At 39.6% G+C, this 25915-nt stretch overlaps 1 protein-coding gene across 1 annotated transcript; it reads right to left on the bottom strand.

Annotated features, from left to right (window-relative positions):
• Window positions 1-7209: 7209 nt before the first annotated feature.
• LOC105355676 (uncharacterized) lies at window positions 7210-18381 on the bottom strand. The gene is made up of 4 exons (XM_020709007.3): window positions 18035-18381; window positions 13688-16636; window positions 9957-10031; window positions 7210-7675 (listed from the first exon to the last, which is right to left on the bottom strand). The coding sequence occupies exons 2-4, from the start codon at window positions 16570-16572 to the stop codon at window positions 7456-7458; spliced, it is 3180 nt and encodes a 1059-aa protein (XP_020564666.1). The 5' UTR covers window positions 16573-16636; window positions 18035-18381; the 3' UTR covers window positions 7210-7455.
• Between the last annotated feature and the right edge of the window lie 7534 nt (window positions 18382-25915).

Below are 25915 nucleotides of genomic sequence, written 5' to 3'. Positions count from 1 at the left end.
TTGGGACAAATAAAAGGACAAGACCCCAGACACAAGCAGCAATAATGAGTTTCCTTTTGTTATCCAGTCGAGCCATATTGACTGATTTCTGATCCACTACTACATTGGACGGCAGGCTACCCGGAGTTCTGTTGTGAATTTTAGCTCCACAACTGCACAGTGCATTCAGTGGGTAGCAAGGTGGCAAAGTCCTAGAGGGAAGCCGCTGAAATGAGTTTCCTTTGCAGAGTGCCTCGGTACAACCTCAGAAAAAGAACATAGTTCAGCTTGGGCATCCATTTTGAATGCTACTGACGACTTCCCTGGGGAGGTATTCCGGTCATGTCCCACTGGGAGGAAGCTGTCCTGGGAGCACTCTGACGCCCTGGAAAAGATCCTGTGCAGAGAGAGGTCTAAGCATCTCTGCATCCATTCAACAATCGTGCCCCTGTGTCCCATAACCCCTTTTTCTGACATGCACTGGGGTCCTCATTTGGACAATTAAACACACGATGTCACGCTAAATCCTTAAAAAAATATATTTGAAATCAGCTTTGACTCACCTAACAGGCTTATTGCCAAAGGAGATTCCCATTAGGCATAATTATAATCTTCTCAATTTGCAGCAAACATGAAAAAAAGCCCTCCCCTAATGGAAGCTTCCTCTTAAACTAATAAAACCTTATTGCTTGAGTTGCTTTGAGTCACGATGGAAGCGTTTTCCCTGCACGCAGCATGAGTAATGCTGTTTGTACAATAAAATTTAGCACAAGTGATAAAGTAATATGAAATTATTGCCAAGTGAGCACTGTAAGTTGACATCCATAAAATAAACTAACAGTCATTTCATGTTCCTGCTCTCATAATAGCTGCAGGAGTCTAGATGCTTCCAGGATTGCTATGAGCCTTTTGTGTTATGGCTGCAGAATTTATGTGTGCTAATATTTCCTCTTGGACGTTATTTGTCTATTTATTTAAATCACAACCTCTTCTTTTTGTGATTAAACTTTGTGCTATCCTATGTGGTCAAGATGACCATTGACGTGTTCTCCCTACCATGACAAAGGTGGATAAAGGTGGAAAGATTTCATGTAATCCATGGACACCAGTGAAGATCACTAGTCATTGAAGCAAAAAGGTTCAGCACACTGTCTAGTGGGTCTAGATCAGTGTTTTTCAACCTTTTCTGAGCCACGGCACACTTTAACCCTGACAAAAATCCCGCGGCACACCAGCATCCAAAAAAAAAAAAACAGAAATTCATGGTCTGTATTGATCGACACCCCCCCCCCCCCCCCCCCCCCCGCAATCTCACGTGGATTTGTATGATAATTGTGGCAGAAAAAGCAGGAAGTTGCGGCTGTTTTTTTCTAAGAGATGAACCACCAGCTAAAGACGAGCTTTAGCTGGTATTTTTGTTAGAACTGAGCGACTTCATCAGCAGAATTAAGAACAAGGAAGTGAAGACTTTAAGCACTTCTGATTGGTCAGACTGATGACATGTGATTAAGCCTTCAAGTATGATTGGCGGAGACTGTTAAAGGGGCGGGACTTTTCTTTACACACTTATAGCTGCAGCTAAATCGCGGTACTGTGATTCTAATCAAAATGTCTTTAATAGAATCAAATAAACACAAAGAAAAAGTAATTTTAAGATATTTTATATTCTTAACTACTCAGTGTTTTATCAGGGCCTGTTTGGATGAACACAGAGCTGAAATCCTGAAGATGGAAAATGTTTTTAGATCAGTGAATGAGGGCAATTTCCCATGGCGCACTTGACCATCTCCCACGGCACACTAGTGTGCCGCGGCACACTGGTTGAAAAACACTGGTCTAGATGACCCAACTCCCAAAGTCAAAGTGCCTAGGATATTAAAAGGGTTAAACCCTTAATGCCAGAATTTATTTTTAATATTCATATATATATCTATATATCTATATCTATATATATATATATATATATCTATATATATATATCTATATATATATATATCTATATATATATCTATATCTATATATATATATCTATATCTATATATATATATATATATATATATCTATATATATATATATATATATATATATATATATATATATATATATATATATATATATATATATATATATATATATATATATTCGTAGCTAAAAATAAATTCTGGCATTAAGGGTTTAACCCTTGTAATATATATATATATATATATATATATATATATATATATATATATATATATATATATATATATATATATATATGTATATATATATATATATATATATATATATATATATATATATATATATGTATATATATATATATATATATATATATATATATATATATATATATATATGTATATATATGTATATGTATATATATATATATATATATATGTATATATATGTATATGTATATATATATATATATATATATATATATATGTATATGTATATGCTTTTTTCTTATTTATAATGTTGCTCCACACTGAGAAGTAAAATGTGTTCATATAGACACATAGTTGTGGATTTTGTCTTGAATTCCTACTTCACGGCAGCCTTCTGTCACATCATACTACAAAGAAACCTTTTATGAAGTTTAGATTGTTTGGGGATTTGGAGACCACGAGCTCAAAAGACGAAGGCATAACAGAGATTTCTTCTGTTTCTGTGCTCACACGCTCCATTATGATTCAGACCCACTGAATGTGTGCTAGGAATGAGCAGTAAGGATAAAAACACTGTCACACAAGAGTCCATAAACCAAAGCAGAATGAGTACTAAATGTTTATTTTAAGAACAGGAAGCACAATTGAAATGTCACTTGGATTGGAGCAGGAAAAAGCAAAACCACACTCAAGAAGCAACCCTGCTGACAGACAGCCTAAAAAATAATGATGCAAACTGGAAGTTACAATAGTCAAAAGATTTGGTACAAAGCCACGAAAAATGTGGTGCACAGCAGAGTTTCAAACCTTACTACAGCTTTAGATTTTTTCTGGTTCTCTCGTCATTGGGAAGCAAAATTCACCTAGTGTTCAATCCATGATTGATGTTTCCAAACTGCTTCAGATAAGATAAATTACTGAATTCCACTGAGATCAAATTATAAGCAATCCCACATTTTTCAAAAACGTAATTTCAATTTTTACAATATTCTCTCTGCTATTGCAGTTTTTTATATTCCATTTTACTGATAAATCATTTAACTGACAGCATACAAAATCATTTTTCTTCATTATCAATTTAACAATGTTCACATTAAAGTATTGTTCCTCAATAACCTAAAAAGTCATTTTTGTAAACTGCTTCAAATACACGGACTACTCTGCCTCTCTTAACATAGGTTTCTGGGTTAATAAATGTGAGTATAAAAATGTTTTAGTATGTTAGATCTCTTTAAAACCCGAATTTAAAGTCATCCTTTACCCCTCTGGCTCCTCCCTATCGCTCCAATTGTAGCGGCATTTGAAGCTGTAGGTGTCCGTACTTGTTTTTTTATGGGTAGCTGTAACGATTTAGCGCTGGGTATCCCTCCTCTGGTAGGGTGAGCCGCAGTACACTTGTGACGCTGAAGAGAAAGCTCTGAAGCACAGAAGTTTACATTTAAATGTACAGTGAGTAATGACTTTTTTGTTTTTTCATGACTTTTTAAAGATATAAAACCAATATTGTTATGTATTTTCCGAGTGCTGTTAGCTACGCGCTAACGTAGACAACCATCAGAAAACTGTCAGTAATGTCCGAATTCGAAGACACTATTTTTTTAACAACTCTCCGCTTGGAGGAATAAACATTGGGGTAGGGAGAAGCCACACGGGTTAGGAAGCAATATTTAATTTTAATCCAAGTCATTTTGGCATGTATTACAAAATTCAAAGTTTAAGATGAGGTCCGTTTTCCTCAAAAATTCCAGGCACCAGAACAAGGTGCTGTGGTGTCCAAGATCATTTTTGAAAGGAAGTGATCAAAAAACGATTATACGTATTTAGAAGTGGAATATGATTGCATAGTATAATAAAATGTTGTGTCACGTAAAAGTTGATTTTTTTTTACAGCACATTTGTCATTGTTTTTTATCAGAGAAACACAACCAGTGTTTCTTTCTTGCAGCAAGTACAGATTTTTACAGTAGAATATTTGAAATTATGAACAGTCATTTGGCACCATAACATAAAGATATAAATAATCAAAATTATACAAGAAGAAATGTTGTAATTTTATGTGAATAAAGATTTAAAAGGTAAAAGCCATGCTTTTTTGAGAGTAAAGTTGGTGGTGAAAGCTTTCCATCCACATTGTGTCCCTAAATCCAGCAATGCAGCTATTTATGCCTTAATGCTTTAGTTAATAATAGATATCTATGTGCAATTGGACCTCTGCAACTATACTGCTGACGGCGTCAATACAGCGCCCGCCGGAAACCCTTGTTGTGGTTCAAGAATCTTTTTCCCCAGTCTCAACATCTATAGGTGAACCACAAACCCCTCTGAATTGATCGTTAAAATAACCGGTGATCTCCCTGCAGCCGGCCAACGCTAACCATTTTTTCCTCCATGAAAGACACGATTTCTCTCAAATATGTGTGACATTTCCTTCTGAAAAACCCGCTTTTCTGCTTATTTCTTTTACATGTCTCGAACCCTACATTCACACCCGGCGCTCAGGAACACGCTAAACACACATTCTTGAATGCGCATTTAGTCCATGGTGTTCACAGTGAACTGTTACCCAGTACTAGCGCATTTACCTACAGGTGGAAGAAGCTTGGTGCCAGATGTTAAAGTGGCAAAAATCCGGCATGTCTTTCTCCAAGTTTTTTCTGTCACAGCTCTATTCCGATATATGAAAGACTTTTTTTTTTTTTTTTTAACTTGTCCTGTCCAACAGCTGGGCAGTCAGATGAGAGCTGAGGGCCTCTTGGGTTGGACATATTTTACTTTAACATGAGTTAACTTTAACATGGGTTATTAATCTTCAGACAAACCAAAGGTATGTCTGAATAAACCCCTTTTGTAATTGAGGCCAAACTTTATTAATTTCAAACATGTCTGAAAATCTTTGGTGTTGGACCGGACGGAAAAGGAAAGAGGGGAAGAAGAGAGAGGGACGTTAGAGAGAGGGGGGGTAGGGGGTGATAATAGGAGGGGAAGGGGGATAAGACCATGAAGCAGCATAAAGCAACAAGTTTACTGGTTGTTAATCATTATGGTAAGGTTTAAATGTAAAAAAAAAAAAAAAAAAAAAGGGCGGAGCCTGTCCACACACACACTCAAATGTTATAAACACACCTGTTAGTTGCAAAAATGTCCACCTGTCGACATGTACACAAAACAGATAGTGTTCACACGCATACTTATGCCTTTAAACCAACTAGTGTGAAATATTTCAGTCATTCAGTCTGTTGAGCTAACACCTGTGCTCAGGTGAGTGTTTATGTTCTTCTAAAATGGATGGTGGAACGTGAAAAGAAGGAGGGAGAGTGCCCAGCCATCCCCACCCCAAGACCCCCACCGCACCAGCAGCGGCAACCGGAATCCCCCCAACGCCACACGGGAACCGGCAGGGAACAACCGCCGCCCGGGCGACCAAGACCGCCACCCAGGCCGGGGCCAGCAGGGCCGCCGCAAGGCCCCCAGAGCCAGAGAGCAGGGAGGCACGGAGGGAAAGAGGGCGCCGCCCCAGCCCAACCAGGAGAGCAGCCCCCCCGCCGCGCCGGGAAAACCCAACGCAGGGCCCCACCGGAGAAGGACGCCCACAGCCCCAGACGAGCACCCCACCACCACCCAGGAGTTCCGGGCATCCCCCCGCCCCAACCCCAGGTACGAGCCAGGACCCCCCAAGGGAGACCCACTCCGCACTCCAGGCAGCCATCCGCCCGGCCGACGGTTGGTCCAGGGAGGAGCGAGGCAGGGGCCCGCCGCCCCCGCCCAGGAGGGGGGAACCCCGGGGAAAAAAGAGGGCCCACAAGGGGTGTTGTAAATATGGCCCGACCAGGCTCGGCCACAGTTGGAAATTTGGCGGGGCCCAGCACTCAGGAGCAAGGACCAGAACCCACCCCCCAGGGACACAAACACCCCTGGCTCAGATGTAATGTGAACCCCCCCACCGCGCGGAGAGAGCACCGCCGGGCCCAGGAAGCCGGCACCCCGGGGACACAGCCGCCGTTGCAAAGGGGCCCGTACCCCCCACCAGGGAAGAGGCAGGGGACAGATGGTCCTAGGTCCCACCTTCCTTGCAAAATGTGTGTGCGTGTATGTGTGTTTGAGAGAGTGTGTGTGTGCATGTGTGTGTGTTTATGTTGGGATGTATATATTGAGGGGGGAGGGGTGTGTGTACTAAGGGGGGTGCGGTTAAAATTGGCGGGTAGGGCACTAAGGGGACATCTCCTGATTACTCACAGTGACGTCCCCTCACCCTCCCCACCAAGGGGCCCTAAATGTCTAAGGTGCGGTTAAAATTGGCGGGTAGGGTGCTAGGAGGACATCCGCTGCTTGCTGGCAGTGATGTCCAAGCACCCCCCCTACCAAGGGCCCTACATGTCTAAGGTGCAAATAAAACCGCCGATATATGAAAGACTTAGTGTCACATAACTGCACCCGGGGAATAACTGCAATTATTAATTTCTCTTCCATTATCAATTTTCAAAAGGTTGGCACTTCAGTTATTCAAAGGGGATGTCATCCATTTGTCACTACCAAATCCAAGTCCTTGATTGGTCAAAGTTCGACCTGGTTTAACGTGCGTTCAATACCTGTACATTTTATATGTGGAGCCCAAAAATTGTCTCAAAAATATGTGAGGCTTCGCGTGATCGCGAGAGTTTTGAACGAAGAAGCTCAAAACACGCATACACACACATTTACATAGACTTTTCATTGGAAGTGGTCGATTGAACGCTTGCTGCCGAGACCAGTGTGAAAATAGGTTTATAATTACAATAGTACAATGTTGGCTCACTAAAAGACTATTTCCTTATTTGTGAAACTAATGCTGTAGTGCCCCCTTGTAATGTGCTCTACGTCTGTCATACTTGTTGCTATTTTTCTCAGAAACAGCTTCTTGCTTCATTAATTTAGAGTTTAATCTAGTACATTTGAATGTATGAAATTATAGCTTTAATCTTGAAAATTGTTAACTTTTTTTCTCATAATTTCAATAATTTATTTTCGTAACATTTTTTACTTTATTTATTTTTATGGAGGCCATGATACATAGCCAGGATTTCACTTTTTTTTTTTTTACAGAAACACATTTTAAACACCCTTATATAGTTATGCCATGTTATATTTACAAAAGTGTTTTTTCTTATCCCCCTGCTGTAGGTACCAGCAACTCCAGCTAAACTGATAATTAATCAGTTTTAGTCAGGATGAACCGATAAAATGTAATTTTTTAAGAAATTAATACAAAATGTAATTTCCAAAGCATCACTTTTGTAAACAGATGTTCATATCTGCCGGGGACAGGTGTCAGCTACACTTGCTGAATTTTCCTCGGGAGCCACTTGAGCAGCATCTTACAAAGCTTTTTGCTTTTCAGCTTTGTCTTCGTTAAGTTCTTAATGAAGGCTTTTCTGAGCAGTCCAAAGTTTGGATGCTGGGACGGATGCACAGAAGAGGCTTTGTTGCCAGCTGCCGAGTTGCTGAGAATCTCCAGGAAGCGCCTCTCCTGCTGCCTGAAGTCATACTCCACACTGGAAAAGACAGATATGCAGCCCCAAATTACTCAAGTTCCCCTAAACACACACATTATACATGTGATCAAATTGAGCTCTTCGCCCCCAAAAGATGCAAATGAAAGCTTAAATGTGTCAGCTCTGCTTTTCCGGGTCATTTCTCCCTCGAAGGCGAATGGCTTTTAATGCCTAAAATGACTGAAACCGCTACTGCTGGAGTTGACTTTGCTTAGTTCCGCTCATGTGGGAAGCTCTGTACCTGTCAGATTCTGAAGTGACAGATGGGTTTGGGCAGGAACACGCTTCCCAGCAGATTAAAAAAAAAAAAACAGTCATGCCTCAAACATTTTCATACAATTTACGCGCTGCAGGATCACATGCTGAGGCTTTCACTTCTCAAGCAACTTTTTGACGTATAGCGGTTTTTAAAGTCAGCCACTTTTAGAGAACATTTTTGAAATGTTTAACTCTAATTTCTTGGTTGTCTTTGTGCAACATTTAGTTTTATTTTAATTTTAAAACATCATAAGACAGTTTCTTTTTCAGTTTTTGGCCTCTACTTTCTCCATTTCTGGGTCAGGTTTTTAAGGTTTTTAATTTGCTGTTGCTTCCATCTGATGTAACATTTCAGCAAATGGGTGTAAATCAAAACAAAGGGGAAGAGGAAGCTTCTGTCTGCAGTGTTGCAAAGCCTTATTAGGCATGCAACAAAGCTCTAACAAGAAACATGAAGAACGCCCCATTGTTAGGCAGCATCCTTTTAAAAATTTATAAAATCTCAAGCTTGAATTGAAAAGAACAGCTGCAACAGATCAAGCAGAATGCTAACTTCTGTTTTGATTAATTTAGTTTAAAACACAAAAATGGAATAAAAGCTCAGTTTTAAAAGGAGCATTAGTTCTGTGTTCTCCTTTCACATCTTTTCTAAATTGTAAAGCTGCGTTTGCATCTCTTTGTTTTGACAAAGTCAAGTCTTACTTTTTTTTAAAAATTCGGCTATTGTTAAATTACTGAAATCAGATGCAACATTTTCGTTAATTTCCAATCGTTTGGAAACTGAACTGGGGAAAAAAAATCTTTTTTTTAATTTGAAGACTTTCATTGAGACAAATTCTTGCAAATGCTTCAAGTAAATTAACTCCCTTTAACTTGACTTCAGTTTTTTGCTTGACTCCAAAAAAGAAGAATATATGTCTGAGCAAGCAATAAATAAATAAATAAATAAATAAAAACTTAGAGTTTTTTTGTTTTTTTTTTGCCTGCTCAGAAATATATTCTTCTTTTTTGGAGTCAAGGAAAAAACTGAAGTCAAGTTCAAGTCTTGGCTCGGGGGACCTGAAACAGAACAACAACAGGGGGCCTTTCTGTGTGGACTTTGCATGTGGGTTTTCTTAGGGAACTCCGGCTTCCTCCCACCGTCCAAAAACATGCTTCATAGGTTAATTGGTCACTCCAAATTGTCCATAGGTGTGAGTGTGAGTGTGAATGGGTGTGTGACCCTGCGACAGACTGGCAACCTGCGCAGGGTGTCCCCCTGCCTTCGTCCATAAGTGACCGGGATAGGCTACGGCAGCCCCGTTACCCCGAAAGGGAAGAATATGAATGAATGAAATATATTCTTCTTAAGCAAAACAGCACATAAACACAAAAGGAGCAGTTAACACATTTTCTGCTCAGGCAGCAAGTCATCAATTTTCATTCAGACAAAGAGGCAGGCAGAGATCTGGCTGAATAAATTGTCGCTGTTTTGCCCATTAAACATTTTTCTCCATATTTTAAAATAAAATGCATTTGTTCCAATCCAAAAGAAGTGTGCCTGCTTTTTGAAATGTAAATAGTGGTGGTGCTAAACTTTGGAAGGGTGGAAAATGAGAACAGCAGTGCAAGGCTAGTACAAATGAAATGGTCAAATATACAGCAGTTCTCCTGTAACAGTTTTGTTATTGTCATTAATGTAAAAACAGCAGTTGCTTTAGCTGAGGTGCTGTTGCTAATGTAAAGCGGAAGGAAAAACTAAATACAAATTGTAGAAATTTGTGAAATATCTGAAATAATTTCACAAAAATGTAGCTTTTGGTACTTTAGAAATGCTTAAAGAAGCTTGTACTGATGATTACTCAATCTTTGTCAATAATACTTTTAATATTGACTCAAAAATTGGGGGACATGTGGAGGGTGCAAAGGTTTTTGCTGCCCCCCACCACCACCACCACCACCATCCCCCCTCCACTCAGGCTTTGGTTCTATAAAAGCGTGTTTATCAGTCCAACCTTTATTGGCTTTCTAAAAATGAGCTCACCTGTACATGATGCAAGCAGTTTTCTGACACGTAGAGCACTTTTTGAGGTCCTGTCCGCTTTCACAGCATCGCCAACTATAGATGAAACAAAAGCAAATAAGAAGTTGAACGTCCTTTCCACCTGCCCCTGTTATCCTGCTGCCGATCACTGCTGGAGTTGCAGTCTATCAAACATTCGCGTTAGACTTTGTTAGCTTATTAGAGGATGTGGAGAGGTTGCCTCAGGGGCAGACACAGCCTATATGAAGAGAGCAGGAGATGAAAATGACTGATGTAGACATGTTGCCAGGAGGCTGCCTCCATTTCTGTTATGAGTCTAAATAAATCTCTCAAGTGCCCCTCTATCCTCTCAATGCAACAGCCTCGAGTTACCAAGAATCTTGGACTGGTATGAATCTGTGTCTCAGTGGTGAAGTCATCCTGCCTCACCTTATGCTGTATTGTTAATGTATAATAGAATTCATGTTGTTGTTAATAAGGAGCAGAATACTGAACAGGAGCCTGAACTCAGACAGAAGTAAACTAAAAGCTTTATTGAACAAGTATGATGCACTCAAGACAAGGAATAAGAAATGTGAAGGAATTTGGCCCCCTTGACTTTTCAGCTCTCCTAAAGTACGCTGAAGGTCGATCACTGTCGTGAGGCTTTTTTTTTGCCATAAGCGTGCTTTTTTTACTTATTAGCCATTCAGATTGAAATTTGCTCATTTGTTTAAGATCTTTGACAACATTTAAAAATAAACTATAATTCCAATCTCAGCCTAAAAAATCTCAATGGGGTCAAGGATCAATTCAAGAAAACGAAAAAACAAATTGAGCTTTATCTTGTGTGGGTGGTTGGGGTTTGAGCCCCTTGGCTACCGTGACATGATTGACAATGGGTGATCGTGAACTAAGGTCATCATTGAAACAAACCCATATTTGGAGATAAACTTGTGAGTTATGCTAATTTACAGCTAAACACCTTATTTATAAAAACACTTGGCATTAGAAGGGATGCTAGAGTTTATTTTTAATATGACTATTTCTATCAGCAGCAGCAGAATTTTTGTCTCCAAGTATAATTCTAGAAAACGCAGCATTCTGATTAACATGTTTACATGTGTTAATTGAGCACTTTAAAAATGGCTGAGACAGAGGGACAGGCACTACTCCTGAAAATTCTCCCATTTCAAATAGGGAAACTACTTTTTGCATCCTATTGTATAGTAATTGGTTGCCTGAGCAACCAGCAACCCCAGAGGGTTCAAAGCTTTAGAGTAGACAGTCAGTGAACTATCAGGCAGGACAGTAATACTCTATATTGCCCATGAATAACCCTTGTGCTATTCTATGACCCCACCCTTACATTGATGTGTTATCCCTACTATGACAAAGGTGGATAAAGGTGGAAAGATTTCATGTAATCCATGGACACCAGTGAAGATAAAAAATCTTTGAAAAAAAAGGTTCAGAGCACTGTCTTGTGGGGTCTAGATAACCCAACTCCCAATGTTAAAGTGCTTAGGATAGCACAAGGGTTAATCAAAATACGCTTAGTTACATGAGAACTGCTGCTTTAACCTAAACATTAAATTGTTCCAGGAATGCTAATCAAGAAGTATAATATTACTCATAAAGAAACAATTTAAAACTGAAATTGTCTTACAGCCCTAAGGCAAGGAAAAAAAGTACAGATGATTCTGAACTGATTTTGATGAGGCCAAATAATGATAAACGTTGTTTTAAAATTGGTCCATATCCAAAAGAATATGGATGTACTGCAAAAATGTGCAGCTAGTCACAAACTACTATGTGGCTAGATGAGCAGCCTAAAAATCAACAGTGATTTTCTCTTTATATTTATTGATGAGTATGCAGGGTTCTTGTTCAGATGTTGGTCTTGGTTTTTTTCCATGTCACTAAGACATGTAATCCCAGACTCAGTCATGCTTCAGTCTTTTTTGTATGCAGAAGAGAAGTTCTCGTGTCAGACTTTTGAAGCCTTTTTGAAATTATACTGTCATAGACTTTCATATTTTAATTGGAGCCCTTTGGGGCTTGGAGATTCCAATTTTTTTTTGGAAATTAAAATGGCAGTAATTTTTGGTTTATTGTTGTCAGTCTATAAATGATTGATTTCTTCATTTGGTTCAGTTGTTTTCTTTCTGATATTTACAAATAAGTCCAATTCTTGTCTTCGTATTTGGTTTCGGATCCCCTAAGAACTAAGCAACATTTGGTTTGGTCTCTTTCATCATTTTTTTGGTCTCTTTCTTTTTGAAAGAACCAAACTTTAACACTTTTGTAGGAAAAGCCTATAATCTCACAAAAACTTTGGATGTTTAAAGATGAAAATCTACAAAGCAGAATTTGACAAAGTTTTGCCAGCAAAATACTGTTCCATGATAGTCAAGTGTGGAGGTATAAAGGGATTTTTCGTTGACCAGAAGATTTTTAGTCTTTACAAAGCACCCTTTGCCTGCCACTCCAATTAGAGCTGGATGTGACAAATTCATGAAAAAAATTAAAATGGGATGGTTTTAGCTTCATAGCAACCAGTTTATGTTGTGGTCACCTGGAAGTGACGAACAGGTCTATGTAATTTTTAGAAAAATTGGCAAAAGTACATTTTTGGATTTCCTTGAAAACTAAGGTTTTCTGTTAACCCCGCCCACATTCCTAATACAGTCGTATCGTACGTCATATTGTTTTATTTAGCTTAATCCAACATTTTATGTATAACACTTTCACAATATTACAGTAAAAAATGTGTGAGCAAAAGGGAAAGGCCACATTTGAACGCAAGTGCCGTTCAAAATCAACAAACTTCAAAACTTTTTTTTAGCTTCCCAATGATGCTCAAGGAGTTAGGAGGCAATAGACTGAAATCCCTAGGAGGATGCTGAATTTGTAGAAGGTACTGGAGGTGTTTTTTTTTTGGGATAATGCTAGATGGTAGCCTCTCCCTTAGGTCAAAGGTCAACAAAACTTTGGTTGTGGTTGCACACTTAACCTAATGGCCTGTGTGTGAAATTTGGTGTTGATTATTCGAACAAAAGTTTTCTTTTATCATATTTTGTGAAAATGGGAAAATCACCAAATTTCACATTTTGCCACAGAAATGCTGCCAAGTCGTAGGTCCTGTGGCCATCCAATAATATTTGGTGTTTTGGTTTTGTTAGTGGAATTTGATAAATTTTTCTTCTTTTTCAGCCCGATGAGGGATTTTTGCCCATTTCATTTTTCATGGTTTCTCTTGCTGTTATGTTATCATTTGTTTTATTTTGGGGTACGGGTCTTAATTCACTATTTCAAAAACGTTTTTTTTACTAGGTGCCTGCAAATTTTGGTGAATTTTTGAGTATGTGGCAGGGACCAAATATTTGGTCAAAGGTGGAGTAAGAAAAAGAAATCGCTGACAATAACGGAGTCCTTACAGTCTAGGACTGCTGCGGGCCACAATTATCTAAATAAATATAAAAAAACGATGATAGGTGGTTTGTTAACTTACACCATTCATGACACTAAGAAACATCTAATATGGGAATAAAACTCTATAAAGCACATTGTTTATCCTTTCCCAGACAGACAGAAATAAACTTCTTTTTTAAACCAATTTGTGTCTAACTGTGGGTTTTATTTTGTTTACTTTAACTCGGGTCTCCCACCCACAGTTCACTGTGAAATTGTTTTACTTTTCGTCACAAATTTTCTTTTACTTAAAGTCAGTAAAACTTTACCACACTCACCAGCTGGACGAGGTACGACACATCTCCAGGTCATGGATAATATTTAGCAGGATGCTGATCCGGTCTTTGTTGGCCTCCAAGCTGGCCTCCACAGCCTCAAGTTTCTGCTGCAGGGTTGCAGATTTCCATCTCTGTGGGAAAGGTGGCAGTAACTGGTCTGCCTTAGCTGGATGGGCGTGGGCCACATTAGTGTCTGGTTGAGTGGGGAAATTAACTGGATTTTCCTTCCTGGGGGCCTTCGTCGAACTAGACTGGACTTCGGAACTGGTTTTTAAGCCCACAATTGATCTTACTGTTGAGTGACCTCCTTCACCAATGACAGTCGCAGTAACAGAGCAGTCCAGACTTTTGTGTGCTTGTGTCATTATTGAAACATCTGAATCTGAGCTTTTGTAGGCTGAAGATTGCTCATTTCCAGTGCTGCTGGTTTGCATCTCTGTGTTTGTCAGTGAGACAACAGGTTCACAGTTAATCTGAGCTTTAACTGCAGGCGGTGAGTAATTGGGAAGGGTCTGTCTATCTAGACTGGACGGAGTCTCAGTACTTGCATGCCAGGCTGAAACACCCAGGGCAAACTGTTGTCTATTTGATTCCGTTTGCGGGGCTGTTGTTACCGCCAAGCTTGTTGCACACTGTCCTTTGTGATTTGTGTCTGTGCATCCTTGATAATGTTCAAGCCTTTGTTGTTTTGTGTTCAGACAACCCTGCAGACAGGAGGTGCTTGGCTTGATTAGGGAAATGAAAGTCTGAGGGTGAGTGACCTGTGGATGCTTTGCATGTTGATGCTCTTCTGGCTCATGTGCCTCTAAGTTATTGATTAGATTACCACATACTTTGTTTTTAGTAGAATACAGTTTGACGTTGGGAGTAATTAATGTCTTCTTGCTGTGGCTGCTTGCATCACTGCCTATGTTGTGATCTTCTGACACAACGTGTGGCCCAGATAATCGCGAGGGAGGTGTTTTTGAGTCGCTTTCTTCATCAGGGATGACACCAGCTTCATTACTGTCCTGAGTTTGGATGTCTGCATCTTGCATGCCATTACTTTTGTTGATGTCAGAGGCTTCACTGAGGCTGAATATTTTTGCCTCACCCGTCAACCAGGAGATGTTTGGTTCTTTAGAGAGTCGAGACGCTTGTGAAGCAGAACAGGGTGCCGTTTCTGTCAGATTAACGGTGATGGTTCCACCTAGTGCATTTTTGCATGACGAATCCTTGTATGTGATAACTGAGGTGAGAGCTGAACTTTCAGGTGATCTAGGGTTAAAAATTGTATTTGATGGGGTTGGAGGGCATGCAGAAACATGAACTGCTGATTCAGAGTTTGAGGAAGCAGCCTGAGTTAAGTTATGTAAGTTCAAAGTCTTGTGGTTAGTACTCATAAACACAACTTGATCCAAATGTTTTGCCGTTGTTTTTGGTGGCTGAGCCAAACAAAGTAAATCACATGACTTTTGTGCAGTGTCAGCAAAAAACACCTCATCTGAGGGGATGGATGGAGGTTTATCTGGTAGAGGAGTAGAATGAAGTTGTGTACTTTTGAGTAATCGATGTTCAAGTGGATCAAATTGGGAAATGTGGCCTATCGTATTGGTTGACTGTGATTTCATTTGTTGGCTCTTAGGTTCATTTGTAGCTTTGAGCGTTGGTGCCATGTGTGAGGTTTGTTCTTTTCCAAAGACCTTCTCAAAAGTCGTAATATTTTGAGATTCTTGACTAGAGCTACAGTGTGTTGTTTTAATAAGCTCAACAGAAGTATGGGGGTCATTTGGTTTAGGTACCTGAGGGGTCAAGGCGATACTCAATTGGAGAGGGTTCTCATGATCCTGTGGTGGTTTAGCAGAATGTTTAATGCTGGTATCATTCTGTCTACTTTCTATTGTAGCTTTTGTGACTGTGGTGGCTCTCGATTGTAGGACAGTTGCAGGTTGAATGGATGTTGGAAAACCTGAAGCATGTCTGACGTTTGCTAGATTGCCTTTAGAATGCACAGGGCATGCAGGATGAAGAGTTTTACTGAGCTTTAGCTCCTGATTAACTGTTGCCTGTGTCATTTTGCTGGTTTTCATTGAAAATTGTGGGTTTATGTTGAGTTTTTTTTCTATTTGATGGTCCTGGAAAATTGCAGTGGCAGAGAATGAGCTGAGGGGACACTTAACTGGTTTCTCTTGAGGGTATGCATCAGAAGTAGGGCTGCTCACCCCATGAATGGCAACTCTGGGAGTTTCACACTGCCTCCCTACACAGTCATTGAACATTTTTGGTGGCAGAGCAAAAGGTCGTCCAGTAGATAATACCAGCGTCTTCCCAGAATGATCTGCATAATGATGCTGCACGCCTTTTCCACAAAGGTTTTCCTTCTGTACTGACTCTATTTCATAGTGCTCTTCACTAATTCCACCAATTGCCTCTGAATCAACCACACTGCCGTTGATATACCGAACAGCCGATTTGACTTTAGGCCTGTCTCTGGTCACAGTCCCTGCGATGGTGGGATTGCTCCTAACTGCTCTGGCATAGCAGTAAGTCTGACCACTGTTGCCGTGACAGAGTGCCACATCCTTACCTCTGGCTGCTCTGAAAGTCACTTCTTTTTTAATCTTGGATTCCACAGCTATTTGTTTTAAGATAGAATTTTTCTCTTTGGCACTTTTAGTTTCCCTGGTGACGTTGGATGTTTGACTGATGTTGTCTGAGAGGATTTCAGGTATACGGGTAAGTGGTTTGCTTATCCCCGGAGATGTCTGAACTCCAACGCTGCATTGAAGCCCCCAGGACTGCAGCAGATTTTTGTCTCCTGTTGTCTTCCAGCCGCGGACCCCAACCAGAGCGGGGTAGCACAAAACTGAAACTGGAGTGGTCAGGTCAGCCACTCGTCTCCCCATCGCAGATATGACTGACTCAGAATAAATGGAGAGAGCAACAGTCCTTCCACATCATTACATCCATCTAAAAGCAAGGGAAGAACAAGTTTAGAGTAAGAAGCACTTTCAAGAAATGGATGAGTAAGCGGGATTAGTTCAAAGAATGTCCATGACCGAGACAAGAAAATGTAAAATTGTAGGGTATGTAGGCATGAGTATCGTAAACATACAATTTGGTCTAGGGTTAATTTTAATCAAGCAAAAAATTAAATTCTTCTCTTTTTTGTAATTAAAGACCCACTGCCATCGTCTTTTGATCTATATTCAAAGCATTCCCAGTGGTATTTTAATTATGATCATGCCATTTCTGGCCATAATCAAAAAACCCAGTGTCATTTTCTAGGACATAGTTTTTGAAGAACGGCAGTAGTTCATTAGAAATTTACCTCTGAGTTGTTGGCATTGATGTAGAGCAGAGGTGCCCAAATCCAGGCCTCAAGGGCCGGTGTCCTACATGTTTTCCAACCAACCTGCCATTGAAGCTCCTTATTATTAAATAAATGAAACAAATGAAAAAAAAAAGAATTATTGGCTAACCACACCCGATCAAGGTAATCAGCAGCAGATAAGGCAGGATTTCTGGAAAACTAGCAGAAGGCCGACCCTCGAGACTTAGGCAGAGCAACTCCACTCCTATTCCCATCACCTATAACTGTTTACATGTTCTTACACTAGCTGACAGCCTAACATTACCAGTACAACAATCCAGCTGTACATCTGATGCCAGCTCAGACAAATAAAATAATTGCATTTAGATACAACCATTTCCATACTGCATTTTTTCATCTGTTCCTGATTAACAATGATTTGAATAAACTCAGAAATGCTTTTTTAAACTAAATTTTTTATAAATGTCCTTCATGATTAGAGAAATGGCAAAACAACATTTAGAAACCACTAAAAACCCAACAGTGGGTCTTTAAAGTTCATTGATTCAAAAGTTTTTTCTCTGTATTATTATAAATTAATCATTCCTGTTTTCCCAATTATGCAATTTTGTTGATTTATGTAAAAATAAATAAACCAGAAACAAGTCAGCAGCAGTGGTGCAAATTGATACATTTTGTTGTCTAAACACACTTTGCACCCTTTGAAGGGGTTGACTTGAACTATTTCAACACATTCTGAAAAATGTCCTGTTTTGCCCTCTTCTTCAGCATCGAATGGTTTTCGTGTGGCGAGGTCTGAATAACAAGTCATTTACACCTGAAGGGACTTTTATTTTGGTTGCTCTGTCCTCTGGAGTTAATTGAGCTTGGTTAAGCGACCTATGTCTGTCCACGCTATGTAATGATAAGTGACAAGTGTCCTATCTTGTTAAAATGCCCCTTAGAAAATCAACCACTTGGTTTCAGTGGTCGAAACGATAACAAAAAGAACCTCAGCTGAACTTTTAATCTTTTATTCTGATTATAAACCTTACCTGTGGGTAGAATTCAGCTGCAAAACATCTTGTTTTCGTTGCTCCAAATGTAACTAGATAGTTTTGTGGATCCTTGATTCTTGGCGCGACTTTATCCTTCTGGTATGAATTCCTTTGTTGGAGAATTAAAAACTCACTAGAGTCCCCAGGCAATCAACGCTACAAGCAACACTGCTTAGTAGACTGTCTTCTTTGGTGCATATCCAGAACTAATCTACCTTTTATTGATCATACACGCAGCATAGCCATGTCCTCACTGCATTCACCTCTCTTGTTTTGGAGCTGCACGCTCATTCCTTCATGGCAACACATTACCGTGTACAGGGTCCTGCTATCATCCCAGCCCTGCCTCTGTCCTTGCAGTCCTCTTTTTACTCACTTTCTCTCTTCGTTCTGCCACATTCGCCCTTCCCAGCATGCATGTGTGCTGATTTGCAGCTGGGCGGAGAGATGCAGAGAGAGAGAGAGAGGGGAAAGAAGTGAGTATGGGAGACAGAGAGGAGGTGACTCGCATCAGCATGATAGGGAGCGTGTGTAAATAAAACAAGATTAGGTAGACCCAAACAAGGGTGGGGTGGACTGATTTTTTCTTTCTTTTATACCATGACTTTAACAATATTAGTAAAAATATAATATAATATAATATAATATAATATAATATAATATAATATAATATAATATAATATAATATAATATAATATAATATAATATAATATAATATAATATAATAAAATATAATATAATATGATAGTTGTAAAGTTGGCAATTTGCTGCTTTTCACCTAAAAGACCCATCATTTGACCACTATTTAGATTTTAATCTTAAAATTAATTGACAAGATTCCTGAAGATTCAAGTTTTGGAGCCACACTGTATTTATGTTATATTACAATGGCAAAGTTGAGCCATTTCAGAATAAAAACACATGCAAGTTTTGCTCCATCAGTATGAAAGATGCATAAGAACAATCAAGCAAAAATAATAAATAAATGGTGAACGCTTTTGGTGACCCCCACCCAAATGACATGAGTCATTTGGACTTTTCATTTAGAAATCCAACGAAATTTTTCCGGTGAAAAAATAGAAAATGGGACATAGGTAAAAAAAAAAACAACTTCTGTGTAGAATGGCTTTCAAATTACCAAAAAAAAGTCACTTTGAGGCAGCAAAACTACAATAAGTTAATGTGACTCTAAGTGAAAAAAAAATCAGTTTAATTCCTCCATAAAAAAGAACACCTTTAAGAAAATGAATGATGCTTATCAAGAATCTTCTCAAATGTTGGCTAGTTTAAAAAAGAAAAAGCAAAGTGCAAGCCAGTCACCTCATTTAAAGAAACAGGTCTGAAAAACATCTATAGGCGGAGGGATTGTTCTAGGCTCCATTGGTGGCAGTCAAACTGCATTACTAAGGTTGGGGGGGGGGGGGGGGGGGGGCTGCCTTCTATACACATTATATTATAGTTTCCTAGCATTCAAGCAAACATATTTTTCGGATAAAAAATGTGGTAGTGTTTAAAAGAATAATTTCTTAAGAGTTTCATTGATGGTCAACAAAAAAGAAGATACTTATTATAGATGTTATAGTGCAAACAGAATACTTGGCGATTGTTGAGGGTGACGGTTTATTGCGAGACTTAATTATGACTTAGTTAAAAAAAATTCTCACGTGCTCAAAGACGATTTTTTTTCACAGCAAAAGGACAATAAAAAAAAAAAAAAAATGCAAAATAAATGTATATTCCTTTAATGTATTTAAGACCATTGTCTCAGATGTACATGTTCATGTCTTAGCCTTTTTGTGCATTTTTTCGTAAAAATATTCATGATTTTTTTTCTCAGCCATGTTGTGGTTGGTTGTGATTTCATACCACCTGGTCTCATTTTTATCTTAACTTCTTTTGTGTTTTCCATTTTGGATATTTCTGCTTTTCTTCAAACCTGCGTCTGGTTCTCATGCTGATTGTCTAGTTATTACATATTCTACTAATCTTTAAAAGAACAACTTAAGAATCAGTGAAGTTTTTATTTATGAAAAAAAAACACAGCTGCATCTAAAACTCAGAGATGGAAGAAAGCCGCTAGTTTAATTTTTTTTTATAGGACAAAAGCCTCCAGTAAAAGCAGAAGAACTACAGGCTTGCTTGCAAGTCTGTCATAGTTTATACTGTTTTGTGTTTATGCTTCAAATTATATGAAGATTTTGTTGCTCATTATCTTAAATTTTAAGCTTGGATGTTGTTTGTAGTAAAACATTTAGCAAAATTTAGATCTACACAGAATAGAAGTAAGGTTTTCAATTGGGTTGAAACGTGTTTCTCATTCTTTAATAAACAGTTCTTTAGTGTCTAATTATACCACAATTTTGTGGAACCTGCATGAAAAAATCAAAGGTGTCCATCTTCATTAAAAAAAACTTTTTTTCCCTATTTATTTAGGCAATAGTGCCAATCAAAGCCTCTTTTCGTTTGTGTCTCTAAAATATTTTAAGCACAAGACAAATGCAAACATTTAGGCAACTAGGCAATAAATTTGATAGTTTTTCTAAAAAAAAATAAAAATAAAACTTTTAATAGCACCTAATTTTCTCTGATATTGCAAATATTAGTCCACACTTTTTCCCACCTGAGTTGTATGAAAGTGCCCGGATTGACCAGTAGGTGTCAGTATTGCCGGGGAGATGCTGCATGGAGTGTTCTCCAATCTACAGACAGATGGCGCTCGTGCTGCAGTAGCCATTGGGATGCTCAACAGAATATTAAAAACTAGTCTTTGTTCAGCTGAAGGAAAACAACACACATCCTTTACATAAAGATAATGTTAATTCATAATTATTTTTTGTAGATGTTACATGAAAACAGACAAAAAATAATAGAAATAAAAAAAGCAGTTAAAAATAAATGTGATTTCTCACATTTTTGTCTTTTTCTATTTTTTAGTTGTTCTTCATTATTGGTGCCTTACTCTTGTATAATTATCTATTCAATAAACAACCTTGTGGGTAATGATCCAAACTTCTTTGTTCAGCAGGATGAAAGACTTTTGTTTTTATCCTTGAACAGCCTTTGCGTCACACATGCTTTATGTAAAGTGGACTATGGAAATGTGATTGACTGAATTTGAAGTGGAATGCCTCTATATCTGCCTTTACTCAAATGCTTTCTGATATTTCCATCTTATGCCATCTCCTGTTGGAACGTTTTTCTTCCTCTTCATTGACATGGCCGCAAGCAAAGAAAGGAGCTACTTTTCCCCGGAAAATGATGAAAGCTCATTGAAACTGAGGACATGAGGCTCACTTCACATCAGCATCTAGGTAATTGTTATTTGCCTTCAAAACAATATTTTTTTGGTCTCTGTTTCTTTTTCCATGTTTGTTTGGAGTTCTACCTCAATTGATTCAACACAGTTGCAAATATAGTGTAAAAATTTGTGTTTATATATTTGTATTATTGACAGTTTGTGTACATGTCTTTCTATAAAGACCCAATCTAATGAAAAAATGTGTTTTTTTTCATGTTTTTTATATATTATTGTGGCCTTCTTCTCATGATGGGGACATATTTTAGGCTTAAAATTGCATTTCTGAATATTTCTTTATCCATATCACTGTGAATCAAGAGCAAATGAAAAAATGCTGTTGGAAAAGCTTGCAAGTGTGATAAAGAACCTACACGCCCTCTGCTCTGCTCTGTTCTTTTTTAAAAAATAAAAATAAACTTGTTCTGTCCAACAACTGAGTAAACAGATTACAGTAGAGCTGAAGGCCTTTTGTGTTGGACAGGGTTTAATATCACAAAAAGAGGTTATATAACTTTGAAAAACCAGAGTGTATATTAGTATAAACCCCTTTTTGTTATTTTATTATTTTTTTTATTTATTTGTTACATTTAGTGTGTGTGGGGAGGGAGAGGGGATGAATGAGTATCTCTGAAACCTCAGAGATACTCTGTCTGCTCAGATAGTCTCCCTGGATGGCATAAGTATAGCCCCCAATTCCACAGTTAGAAACCTTGGGGTTTTACTTGACCAGGATTTATCATTTAAGGCTCACATATCTCAGGCATGTAGAACTGCCTTTTTTCACCTGCGGAATATTGCTAAGATCAGAAATATACTTTCTAAGAGTGATGCTGAAAAACTCATCCATGCATTTGTTACGTCGAGGCTGGATTACTGTAACTCCTTGTTAGCAGCGTGTCCTAAGAGTTCCTTAAGAAGTCTCCAGCTTGTTCAGAACGCAGCTGCTAGATTGTTAGCTGGAACCAGCAGAAGAGATCACATCACTCCTGTGTTAGTTTCGCTCCATTGGCTCCCAGTTGATTCTAGAATTAAGTTCAAGATTCTCCTGTTAACCTATAAGGCCTTACATGGAATGGCCCCGTCCTATATTAAGGACCTCATAGTCCCTTACCAACCAATCAGAACACTTCGCTCGCAAAATGCAGGACTGCTTGTGGTTCCTAGAATTAGTAAAAGTACGGTTGGAGGTAGAGCGTTTAGCCACCAAGCCCCTGTCTTATGGAATAAACTCCCAGCTCATGTAAGAGAGGCCGACTCAGTTTCTACATTCAAAGCTAGACTGAAAACATTCCTCTTTGGACAGGCTTATTGTCAGACTAGTTAGTATTCAGAGATTATTTAACTTAATGTTAGTTTGTTTAAATTAAACTTAATAAAAACTATTTCTTTTAAAAGGCTGCTAGACGTTGAAGCTGGGGTAACTATGGTGCACTGGGGTTCTGTCCTCTTTCCTTTTTTACTTCTACCCTTCCTCTCCTCTATTCTTGATCATAATTTATCATTTAGTTCTCCATGCCTCTGTTTGGTGCAGTGCGATTCATGTATTGTCCCTCTTTTCCTCTCCCCTCCTGGGGAGTGGGAGTGCTTCCAGACTCCAGTTGGCTCATCCGTGCTCCAGTTCCTGACCGTTTACCTCGCCTTTGCTCCTGCTCCTACACCTGGCTGTGGATCCTGCCTCTGGCTCATCTCTGGCTCGTCTCTGCTCTGTGCCTGACCGAGTACCTCGTCTCTGCTCCTGCTCCTACACCTGGCTGTGGTTCCTGTCTCCGGCTCGACTCGCGCCTTTGACTGTCCCCACAACCACGGCTGGATGAAGCTCGTCTGCTGGACTTTTATATATGTAGTTGTAGATTTAGATAAGTTAATTCTTCTCTAAAAGTTCTGGTAAATCGCCTGTCCGTCCTGGGGGAGGATCCCTCCTTCATGTGGGCACCCCTGAGGTTTCTGCGTTTTTTCCGGAATCCGGTTTTTTTGGGAGTTTTTCCTTACCGCGAAGGGGGGTCTAAGGGCAGGGATGCCAGTATAGCTTAGTCAGTTTGTTAGTTCATTTTAGTATTTTTCTATTGAACTCTTTGTATTCGTGATCCTTTTGATTTCATGTTTTACTTCGAAGCCCATCGAGACGACTGTTGTTGTGATTTTGGGCTATACAAATAAAATTGAATTGAATTGAATTGAATTGAATGTAAAGGGGGGTAGTGGAAGAGAGTAAAAGGAAGAGAGGTGGAGAATGTGGGGGACACAAGCGCTGATTTAAATATTTTATATTAATATTTTAAGCTGTAACAATTATACCAGTAATTATAACAACAATTATACCTCGGATTCAGGAACAACAGTGCGGTTTCCATCCTGGTCGTGGAACAGTGGACCAGCTCTATACCCTATCTAGGGTGCTGGAGGGATTGTGGGAGTTCCCTTACCCAGTCCATATGTGTTTAGTGGATTTGGAGAAGGCGTTCGACCGCGTCCCCCGTGGTATCCTGTGGGGGGTGCTCTGGGAGTATGGGGTCCGGGGAGCCTTACTGAGGGCTGTCCGGTCTCTGCATGACCGGAGTATGAGCTTGGTTCGCATAGCCGGCAGTAAGTCAGACCTGTTGCCGGTCCTCGTTGGACTCCGTCAGGTCTGCCCTTTATCACCGGTTCTGTTCATAGTTTTTATGGACAGAATTTCTAGGCGCAGCCAGGGGCCGGAGGGGATCTGGTTTGGATGCCACAGGATTTCCTCTCTGCTCTTTGCAGATGATATTGTTTTGTGGCTACATCAGGCCAGGACCTCCAGCGTGCATTGAGGCGGTTTGCAGCCGAGTGTGAAGCGGCTGGGATGAGGGTCAGCACAGCTAAATCCGAGGCCATGGTTCTTGACCGGAGAAAGGTAGTCTGCCAGCTCTTGGTGGGTGGAGTCTCCCTGCCCCAGGTGGAGGAGTTTAAATATCTGGGGGTCTTGTTCACGAGTGAGGGAAGACCGGAACGTAAGATCGACAGGCGGATCGGAGCGGTGTCCGTAGTTATGCGGTCGCTGTATCGGTCCGTTGTGGTGAAGAGAGAGCTGAGCCGAAAAGCAAAGCTCTCAATTTACGGGTCGATCTTCGTTCCAATACTCACCTATGGTCATGAGCTATGGGTCATGACCGAAAAAACGAGGTCCTGAATACAAGCAGCTGAAATGAGCTTCCTCCGTAGGGTGGCGGGGCGCTCCCTTAGAGATAGGGTGAGAAGCTCGGCCACCCGCAGAGAGCTCGGAGTAGAACCGCTTCTCCTCCACATCGAAAGGAGCCAGTTGAGGTGGCTCGGGCATCTAGTCCGGATGCCTCCTGGACGCCTCCCTGGAGAGGTGTTTCGGGCATGTCCCACTGGGCGGAGGCCCCGGGGAAGACCCAGGACACGCTGGAGAGACTACATCTCTCGGCTGGCCTGGGAACGCCTTGGGGTCCCCCCAGAGGAGCTGGAGGAAGTGGCTGGGGCGAGGGAAGTCTGGTCATCTCTGCTCAGTCTGCTGCCCCCGCGACCCGGTTCTGGATAAGCGGAGGAAGATGGATGGATGGATGGAATTATACAAGATCTGCTGGAAAGACAAATATTACATCCAAAGGTGATATACTGACACGAAGATGAGCGGAAGACATCTGTCCACCAATACACTGTGGTTTAGGAGGAGGGATGAAGCAGACAGGGAGCAGTGTGGTATAAAAAAAAAGTGCAGCTTAAAAGTTCAAAGCATTTTCCTATCAGAGCTACCTGGTTTCCTAAAGCCAATAAGGTATTTTAATTCTTTAAGTAAATCAAATCAAATTATATTAGTTTCGCTGAATGTGTGAAAACTGCCCAGAAGTTAAAACATAAAAACTCACTTTTTAGATATATATTTTTCATCCAACCCTAAAGCAGGTCTTTATTGAATACCTTTGCACTGTATAATACAATACAATACTGTACTAATACTAGTACTAATACTAGTACTAATAAAAAACTTTTTTGCTTTAATGTTTAGCAACCTTCAGCGCCAGTAATTCTAGCAGTGTCTTGACTTCTTAAAGTTCCCGTTGTTGTGCCCGTTTCCCTTTTTTCTACGACTTTGATTCAGTTCATTTGGAGTTTTAGTGCTTCTGTTTTGGGTCTCTCACCTAAGGTCCCGCCACATAATCTGGACTTTAAGCAATGTCAAGTCCTTCCACTTTATTTAATCATCCTGTTGTAGATTTGCTGCTCTGCTTGGGATCCTTCACCTGTTTTATGGCCAAAGTTTGAGCACTTTTATAATATGCAAGGGTTTCGGCATGTATTATCTGCACTTCACAGACATTTGTTGTCATTCAAACTTCACATGCAACAGCCGTGGACTAGTGTGAGTAAAAATACTAAAGTGCCACTAAGCTTTGTCTATAATGTTAAACAACAAACCATAAGATGCATATGGTAATAGGTAATTGATCCTTTGCTGATTTTGTAGGTTTGCCCACTTAAAAAAAAATACATTAACTGTGTGTCATTCTGTTCATCTGAACAGTGAGAAAATAAAGAAAATGACTTTAAAAAATGTATTTGCATTTCATTGAGGGAAATAGGTAGTTGATTCCCTG

This window comes from Oryzias latipes, chromosome 14, assembly GCF_053564925.1.
Source record: "Oryzias latipes strain Hd-rR chromosome 14, Olatipes_Hd-rR_3.1".
Lineage (NCBI taxonomy): Eukaryota > Metazoa > Chordata > Actinopteri > Beloniformes > Adrianichthyidae > Oryzias > Oryzias latipes.
Note: the sequence above shows the minus strand (reverse complement) of the source record. Positions and strands in the feature narration are given on the sequence as shown.

What these genes read in the sequence shown, in the direction of transcription:
- LOC105355676 (XM_020709007.3), bottom strand. Translation starts at nt 16,572, where the DNA reads ATGGGGAGACGAGTGGCTGACCTGACCACTCCAGTTTCAGTTTTGTGC. An exon ending in TGTCGTACCTCGTCCAGCTG is followed by an intron (nt 10,032 to 13,687) that starts GTGAGTGTGGTA and finishes TTTCATCTATAG; the next exon opens with TTGGCGATGCTGTGAAAGCG. An exon ending in ACTGCTTGCATCATGTACAG is followed by an intron (nt 7,676 to 9,956) that starts GTGAGCTCATTT and finishes TGTCTTTTCCAG; the next exon opens with TGTGGAGTATGACTTCAGGC.